Genomic DNA, 9239 nt, shown 5'->3' on the forward strand with positions numbered 1-9239 from the left:
GTCGAAGAACAGTGGACCCAAAACACTGGGAACTGATGCCTCAGCTTGTGAGTATTCTCCGCTGCTAGATGTATTGATAATAGAACTGGTCTCTACCGCTTCAATTCGATAGAGCTCTAAGACAACTTGCCGTTATCTTTCGCGTGTGAAACATGACCTACCCCGAGTAAAAGCAGCGATATGTCAAGTGTATAAACCATCTAGATTCGTGTTATAGAGCAATGCAAATTTATGCCTGTCTACCCTTGGTTTGGGGGATGATTGGGCCCCGAAAGCGCCTAACCTCGGCCATAGGATGTGCTAAGTGGATAAGCTTTGTCTATAAACTAATTTCATTTTGCTGCTAGGTGGAAACTTGCCTATTTTGAATTTGTAAACATTATCGGCTGGCTGTGAGGTGCAGTAATGGGTGGGACGTTATACGCAGCTGTTTCCGGGAATTGATTGGCTTGCTAAGGTCTAGGGGCAGGGGTTTGTCTCTCTATCTGGCCTTAATAACTTGCTTATTTAGCATTATAACCAAAGCCAAAACTCTAATACGTGAATTTGCTTCTTAGTTAGTATCCTAGTAAGATAAACTTATAGAGCTAGTTTAAATTAAAAGTTAATAAAGGGCTACTATTAAAATGCTTATAGAAAGAATTATAATATATAATCTCTATTAACTAGTTAAAGTTAACTTATTATATTTTATAAAAAAGTTTTATAAATAAAGAAGTCTTATAATTAAAGATATTTAACTTAATATAATTAATATTATTTTTATAAAATTAAATTTCTTTAATATTTATAATTATTATTTAAAGTATAGTATATTTACCTTTTTTAATTTACTTAAAAGCCTTTTTAAAATACAGATTTAAATTATTACTTTTTATATAATAGGCCTTTTTAACTTTAAGTAATTTTAGGCTTATTAATATAAAAAAGTTATATTAATAGCTAATAAGTTAGAATTTATAAAAGTGCTAATAAATGTAATATATATATTAAATACTGTTATAAAGTAATTATAAAAGTTATTAAATAATTATAAGTATTATTAGTAATTTTAGTAATTTTATTATAATATTCTAGTAATTATACGTAAAATCTCTTAATTTATAATAATTATATATAATTAGTAAAAAGTATAAGATATATATAATATAATTATAAGAGTTATAATATTAATTATTTTTATTAAAGGTAGCTAATTTTATTTATTTTATTATTTCTAATATTTATTATTTTCTATAATATTTTATTTATTTATTTTTCTATTATTATATATTAACTTTTACTTAATATATTAGGTTATTATTAGTTTTTTTAATTTTTTAATTTAATAGTATTTCTTTTTATAATTTGTAAAAGTTATAAGGCATATAGTCTATATATAATATAGCTATAAGGGTTATAATAATAAAGGACTTTTAATTTACTTACTTATTATATATATTATAATAAAAAGAATTAAATTATTAAAACTTTTATAAACTTAGAACTGTAAAAGTTTTATTACCTTAGAGATATAAGAATATAAAATTTGAGGTTAAATCTATAAGATTAATTATATATTAATTTTTAATATAGTAATACTATAAGAGTGTGCTGGTATTTATCCAACTTTAAACTTTATACTGCCTTGTTTAACATCACGTTTAGCTTACATCCATATCTCGAGGTAGCATCTAAGGTCCTGTTAATAACACTTCGCCGCATTAAATCTACACACTACTGATTATTCATTGAGTCTGATATTAAAAAATCTTTCTTGCCTTAACCCCTTCCGCGTCTCTCGACACGACTAGTATGCGGATGTATTATCGTCGTTCGCTTTGGACCATGATACACATTACACACCATGGGCCTTATCCCAGACCAGCTGCGCTGGACTCCCCTCCTCAGGCATGGCTGGCCAAGTGACCCTCATCAATGCCGCTCTAGCGTCTAGCCACTGCCTGATGCCAACCATCCGACTCCAATCCCGTATACTGCAGCTGAAAAACACCGCCACGCTAGAGTCTGGTTCATATGCGCAGATATGGATTGCACCAATCATCAGCTGCCAAAATATAAAATCTCCGTCATGCCCGGCGTCAGCCTTCCAACGCTCATACGCTCTGCTGAGGTCGCGCCTGTACAGATACATCATATGCTCAGACGTACTTCGTTCAATGACTCCAGGGTCACAGATTCCAAGTACGCGGTGCATATATAGATTCGAAGCGATATACATGGCACAACATGTTGTTGTGAATCTGTAGGGAAAATTAGGAGGTGGGGCTTGAGTGTCGTGGATCGAAGTCGACTGGATGTGAGAAAACACGTAGTTCGCCAGCACTTGGGAAGCTGCGCCTGTAGCCCAGGCGGCATCGAAAACAGCTCTCAGATATTCTGCCTCCGTAAAATACTCTTTCCTGGCTTCATCAACCTTGTCAGTCATGTTTCGAAGACTTATTATGGTTCCAAGCCCATTGATATCCTTCAGTGTTGACCCTAGAGGTATGGGAGCCAGAAGTGACGGTAATAGCCGAATAGCAAGTAGTTTAATGCGCAAGCCGCCCGTAGAAACTTCAGAACGCGTGATCGTGTACGTCATGTCAAGGGCCTCCTGTTGGCTGAGGTCGTAGACATTCCTTTGCGAATTTATGCGTAAGAGCGCCCCAAGTCTACCTTTGAATCCGGCAACGAGGGTGTACGTACTAAGGTCACAATGATGAGACACAGTACAAGACCATGAGGCACCGACGAACTCACAAGATAAAATACCGATCGGCAAGCTCTTGCTGGGTGGGATCTGACTCATCGGTGGCACATCGACTTATCTGTTTTAGGAGGCTAACGATGCCATTGAGGTGAGTCTCGGCATTAGCAATCTCACCAAGGCAGAGCTACGCCGAGAATTAGTATTAGGTGAAGGAATCGAAAGCATTGTTCCTACCTCAACGAAGCAGAGTGAAGCGACCTGTCTGATGATGGATGTGACTGAGTCAGATATCTGATCCACAAGCCAGCCATTAACCATGCGGATAGTCTGAAGTTTGTGAAATAAGAATGTCGATTGAAAATGTTGCATATTGCCCGTATTCAACGTATAGTGAAGACTTGCTATTAGAAGAGCATTGCGAAACGCATGCGCGTGTTCCATTACAGATACTAAACTGTCCGGTTCGCACCAAGGGTCAGTAAGATGTTATCGTATACGTGAAGAGGAAAGGCGTGTACCAATCTTGACCTTGCTTGTGGCCAATCACTTCCAAGGCTTGATCAGCCTTGTAGACTACAGGCAGTCTTGAGTAAACCAGATTTTGAAGTACCAGCGATCATATAACTTACAATAATGGAAAAGTTCCTTAGACTTGAAAGGCATATCTATAGTGAAGAAGTTGATCGGGTTAGGGGCCTTGGGAATGTCCAGTTGCAACGAAGGTATCATCTCGTGCGGATGCACTTGTTCTTCGGATGCTCCGCTGTATCGCCATTGTATTTGAACTTGGCATCTGGGCGAGTCCCGAGGCGATGACTCAGCAGACTCGGCGACATCGGTTGTGAACGGACCAGAAACTCTACCGTTAGCCATGATCTTAGCATCCGTTGCGGGAAGTATGGTGCGTTGCGTTACACGGCATGTGATAGGTCGTCCTGCTTTCTTGTGCCACTGCTTGTACTTGCAAGAATACCCCATCACTGCGCATCGTCTACACGAGGGCTTTGTCTCGTCGCACTTAAGATGGGACTTTCTACACTGTGGTTAGGGTCAGTAGACAGCTCCGAAGTTAACAGAGACAACATTCGCAAAAAAATGACACGTGTCTTACCGAACCACACGCTCCATGGCTTCTAGGACCGCCGATCCGTTTGGGTTTAGGGATCGGGGTTCCCCAATGAAACACTGACTGCATATCGGACTTGGTGGTTATCTGAAGTGAAGTACCACAACTTTTGCGACTTCTTGAGTGTCGCTTTCGTTCGTGATGACTCCCGGTATAACTTGAGGAGCGTGCGGAATGGAATTGCTGACTAGCCCCACTGTCGCTAATACCGAACACATATCACCAATTACAAGCGTGTCGAATAACTGAACCAATCATATACCACATGCGGACCCTAGCGTCTCATATGATAAGCTTATGCACTATCCGTAAATTGGTATGTGCACTAAAAATCCCTCATTTTACATCTTTACTATTTAATTAGATAGTTCTTAACCAGAAAGTATATCTAACTATAATATAGAAGGCTATGCTGTCAAGATAAGCTGCTAGGCAGGCATGACATCTACGGGTATAAGCAGATTTATTGATTTGTAATGCGCTTAATGAGGTATGGACTGCGATGACCCACTGGGAGTTTATATGAGATCAGCCATGTGATAGGCGGAAGACCCGCATGGTCAGACTGCTGACGGCTGATCGGAAACTCGGCAGAAAGTCTCGAGCTCTAATCGCCGAAAATGGAGTTATCGGGATTTTCATATGGCCGCAAGCTCTGACTGATAGGAATGATGGTACTGTGGTAAAACATAGAAATATCGTCATCCAGGCCAAGCTCGCATCGTGCGTTACCAGTCAGCTTGCGATTGCATGGTAAATGCCGGGCGCAGTCGATCATCTTTTTCAGCCAGTTTGTAGTACATCGGTTCCCCCTTTCTTTCTCTCTTCAATATTTCCAAAACTGAAGTGATATCACGTTCTGGTTATCTTTATCACCATCCGCCATTCAGGCTGCCGGAGATGAAAATCTGGCTCGTGACCGGATCCTCGCGTGGCCTCGGCCTGGCGTTAGTGGAGGCTGTACTGGCCAGCGGCGATTGTGTTGTGGCTACAGCTCGCGAACCCGACCAGCTCCTCGAGCTTGAGAAGCAGTACGGCCCTAATCGTATCATCACGGCTGCTTTGGACGTGACGCGGCTGGACGATGTGTCACATACGATACAGTTGGCTCAGAAATGCTTCGGTGGTATTGACGTTGTCGTCAACAACGCAGGATACGCAGAGACCGCGCCCATTGAAGACATGAGTGAGGAATCATTCCACAAGCAAATTGAAACAAACTTCTTCGGCGTGGTTAACCTCACTCGAGCTGTTATACCATTGCTACGGAAGCAGGGCTCTGGACATATCCTTCAAGTATCGTCAGTCGGCGGGAGTGTTGGATCTCCAGGATTGGGGGCTTATCAGAGCGGAAAGTGGGCAGTTTGCGGGTTCTCCACCGTTCTCGCGAAGGAGGTCGCGCCCTTCGGAATTAAGGTTACCGTTTTGGAACCAGGTGGCATGAAGACAGACTGGGCTGGGCCTTCAATGGGTTACCCAGAGATCAGCGAGGGCTACCAGGAAACAGTAGGCGCTATGCGAGAAGCGAGGGCTCGCTCCGCGTCGAAGTGGTCCGAACCAACTGAGATTGCACGCGCCATTCTTTACATCGCCAGAGTCGAAGACCCCCCACTACGCCTACTTTTAGGGCCCGACACTGTGAGCCATGCCGAGGCAGCCTCTAGGTCTTTGGCCTCTTCGGACGAGAAGTGGAGGCACGTGACGAATCTAACGTTCTGAAACATGCGGGCTGCCACTGTTGAGACAGTGCTGCTAAGGTGGTCCGATCTGCTGGTGGCTAGGATGTGGATACTATGTAAGGAGCTATGCTCCTCTCAGACACATGTAACTTAGTACTAACAAGAACACAATCAACCCTTTTTACTACAACAGCCACAAACGTGTTCTGCTAGGAATGGCGACTGATAACGTTGCAGAGACAGTTGAAGCAAGCCCGGAATTGAGAATAATTGAGAGCGGACAGTGTGCAGGTAGTGTAGATAATTCAAGACTAGTACAGTTGTCTGGCGAGCAGTAGCTCTATTCGTATTCAAACTAGTTCATTCGTATTGTTGAGACTTGATTCTGTCAAACCGAAGATCCGGTGATGGTTCTAATCCTTAATTTTTACCTACTCGTACGCCGATACTAAGTGAATCTGAGCAAGAGCGTTTTGTCTTGTCCATATATACTTGGACCGGATGGCCTTCTTCCAAAGCGAGGGGGATTAATTATCCTGTATTAAATATAGGGGGAATCAGACGGAAAGCGCTGCTGCTGCGGCTTACTCACTAGGAAGTGCCCAGGCAGTGGTTTTATAAATGCATTGTCTGGACTGATAATCTACTAATTGCATATGACAGCTGATAATGGGCAGATCTTGATTATTGTCAGGGGCAATAACTGCCGGTTGAGCTTAGACCTTGGCTGGTCTCTTTGCTACCATTGGGGACTTTGGTTCATATTGATTAAAATGTGGAATGATGTTTAATGTTTCTGCATTGAAGTGTAAAGAAATAGGGGTTTCTTTTTGATGTGCGAACTTGATCCATCTCTTCGAAATATCAGATAAGGTTATAGTACAACCAAGTACAACCAAATGTCTGAAATCCCATTTATGTGGATGAGCGAAGGTTAGATAAACGAGCAAGAAATCCCCCTGCCATGCAATTCGAATCAACCTCCTATATCGAGTTTTAGTTAGTTCCATCTTACAGTTGCTTCTTGCGGGTTGGTCAAGGACACCAGCTGACCAGTAAATTCGCATCTGACAGACCTGGCCGGACCAACCAAAGTAACCCTACGAAGCGATGGCGGGAATATTCGCTTCATAGGTCTTTATTTTGGTCCGGCAATTTGATAGTCAAGTTCAAACGCGGCGTCAATCTTGAAGTTTTCCAGCAACCCCAAATCTACATGTGCAAATAACGTATTTGCGATCGCATTCAAGGGTCGTGCAAACTATCTCAGAGATTGATGCTCATCATGGCCCTCTTGCTTATTGCCCGATGAGAACTTACAATACAACCACTCTACTACTGATAGGCTCTTAATCTCTAGTCTGAGACTACTAAACGGCTTAATAACTCATTACTGTAATGAACCTTCATAGAGGCTTGCTACTTCTCCGTGCTAAGTCAAATATGAAAACTTTCTTAGAGTTTGAACAGGTTCCAGCGGTAAGTATCTGGAGCCACAACTTAAGTAGTCACTTTTCACTCCTCACATCGGTTGACACATGGACACAGACTGGCCACCATCTCAGATATTACAGATCCGTATGTGAGCCGTTATTCTGTCTTTCGTATTGGAGAGCCTAAGCATTGTATTTCAAAATCTGGGGCTACATATCATGAGCAGTGTTGTCCCAATATTCGACTGGACGTATTACGTATCAAGAAACAGGAATTGATATATCGCGGCCATGAGGCCTACCAGTCAGCAAACTGATAATTTATCTCCTTGTCGACATAGCATTCAAGTTAAGCGATGGGTTGCACTTTGCGCATATACGAGACTGTGATGATTATTGGTTATTTGAGGGATAAGCGGGACACAGTCAGACCAGGCGGGTCTACAAGTCAGCGACTGGGATCTCGCTCGGCATGTGCCAATAGTATTGCTGATCTCGTATTTTATTATCGCTCAGAGTAATACCAGTCTACTTTTAATAAAAAACGAGAGCAGAGATTGGATTCTACTGGTGATACATCTGGAAAGGTGTATACTTCCCTCAAATCTTCATCCGGAGTCCAGATCCCAAGTAACAGCTACCCAGAGAGGTGTGTTACATGTTAAAGGGCAGCTTTTCTCCCTCAGACTATATATACTTCAAGCAGTCACCTACTGCCCTCTTCTACTATTCTTTATCTCACAGTTTCCACACTATCTCTATTTCTTAAGAAGTAAAAAGCTTGAATTTCTATTACGGTGTAAGCAGCAGCTTAATGCATATACGTTTTAAAGGACTAAAATGCGCTAGGCCGTGCACGATGAAGTTATCAATTGTGTCATTTCTTGCTTTTTCTATGGTGGCATCTGCCGAGGCGGATAAACGTGCTGCCAAGCAAATGCAAATCAACTACTTCGACGACAACAACTGCAACCGGTTTCTTCGCCAAATCGATGTTTCATGGGCGAGCAAGCATATCAATAACGGAAAGAAGAACTGCTTTAACTATAACTATGGCAACTCGGTTGCTTTAGTTGAGTGTAAGGGAGAATCTTGCGATTGCACTTTTTACTATGATCGTGACTGCAAGTTTGGAAGTGAAGGACCTTGGGTCACTAACGATGGAAGGTGCCATGGTTCGGCAAGCCAGTTTCAGTCATTCAGATGCTTTTATAACTGAGGCGTGAGTCAATGTGTACCTGGGTTGATTACGATGGTTAAACGCTTCGGGTTAGAGGGAGAGAATGTATTGAGGTTTCCTTTAGGCTTGCTGATGGTTAAAGAGTATGGACTTATAGTTAGAGATAAGAGAACAGCAAACTATTTGGGCCCCAATTGTATTATAGAGTAGAGCTAAGATAATTAGCCTGGATACTAACATGCATAATAAGCAAGTAAGCCATCTAAGTAAGTAAGCTAAAAATCCCTCACCTTATAACATTTCTATCTAATTAGATAATTCTTAACTATAAAGTATATTACACTCTTCTATTAAGGCTAGAATGCTTTTTGCACTTTAGGCTCTTTTAAATAACCTAAAACTAAGTATCTAATATACTGCAGATATATATTAAGTTAATTGCAATACCTTATATTGCTGCTAAAATAGCATTTAATTATAATATAATACTATCTAGAAATTATATAGACTATCTAATTTAGAAAAAGAGATAATAGTTTACTTTATTCTTAACTTAGATTTATAAGGGTTTCCTCTATAATATTTATATATTAAAGAAATAGCTAACTCTTTCCTTACTAACTGTAATATACTACCTATTAATAAGTATTAGGCTTATAACTTTATTAAATAATAACTAAAGCTAAAGATATATTTCTTTTATAAATATGACTATTAAAGAGTTAAATATAAAGATCTAATTATTATTTATAGCTAGTTTAGCCTTATATAAAATGTAATTATAAAGTATAAGATTTAATTAAAGAATATCTAGAACTTTAATATAACTGGCTTTATAATAGGTATTATTTTAAGTAATATAATTATTATAGGTTTAGAAAGGCTTAAAAGACTAAAATTAATATAGCCTAGGAATTATAAATAGATTATAGTTATTTAAGTAATTAATATAGAAGGCTAGGTAATTAAGTTATTTATTATTAGTGCAGGCTAATATTACCTTATTAACTAGTATTAAGAAGCTACTATCCTAAATAGCTAAGTTATTATAATATATTAAAATAGCTAGATAAATAATAAACTAAGTCTTAAGTAGCTAAAGTACTTTAATTAATATATAACTAATTAG

The 9239-nt window shown here is 39.9% G+C and overlaps 2 protein-coding genes across 2 annotated transcripts; one reads left to right on the forward strand and one right to left on the reverse strand.

The window, feature by feature from the left end:
• Positions 1–1593: 1593 nt before the first annotated feature.
• On the reverse strand, positions 1594–4137 carry BKA55DRAFT_575559 (uncharacterized protein). Its single transcript, XM_046193388.1, has 6 exons — positions 3804–4137; positions 3322–3730; positions 3211–3265; positions 2927–3146; positions 2743–2876; positions 1594–2687 (listed from the first exon to the last, which is right to left on the reverse strand). Exons 1-6 carry the CDS (start codon positions 3885–3887, stop codon positions 1838–1840), a joined length of 1752 nt encoding a protein of 583 aa, XP_046046180.1. The 5' UTR covers positions 3888–4137; the 3' UTR covers positions 1594–1837.
• Positions 4138–4447: 310 nt separating this feature from the next.
• On the forward strand, positions 4448–5847 carry BKA55DRAFT_575561 (uncharacterized protein). Its single transcript, XM_046193389.1, has one exon. It carries the CDS (start codon positions 4719–4721, stop codon positions 5535–5537), a length of 819 nt encoding a protein of 272 aa, XP_046046181.1. The 5' UTR covers positions 4448–4718; the 3' UTR covers positions 5538–5847.
• Positions 5848–9239: the final 3392 nt, after the last annotated feature.

Source organism: Fusarium redolens (assembly GCF_020744475.1).
Source record: "Fusarium redolens strain MPI-CAGE-AT-0023 chromosome Unknown BKA55scaffold_13, whole genome shotgun sequence".
Lineage (NCBI taxonomy): Eukaryota > Fungi > Ascomycota > Sordariomycetes > Hypocreales > Nectriaceae > Fusarium > Fusarium redolens.

Bases quoted from the DNA above. Each gene is read 5' to 3' on its own strand.
- BKA55DRAFT_575559 (XM_046193388.1), bottom strand. From the start codon at position 3,887: ATGCAGTCAGTGTTTCATTGGGGAACCCCGATCCCTAAACCCAAACGG. The intron at 3,266-3,321 runs GTAAGTTATATG...GACTGCCTGTAG, and splicing joins TAAGGAACTTTTCCATTATT to TCTACAAGGCTGATCAAGCC. The intron at 2,877-2,926 runs GTAGGAACAATG...TTCTCGGCGTAG, and splicing joins CTTCACTCTGCTTCGTTGAG to CTCTGCCTTGGTGAGATTGC.
- BKA55DRAFT_575561 (XM_046193389.1), top strand. From the start codon at position 4,719: ATGAAAATCTGGCTCGTGACCGGATCCTCGCGTGGCCTCGGCCTGGCG.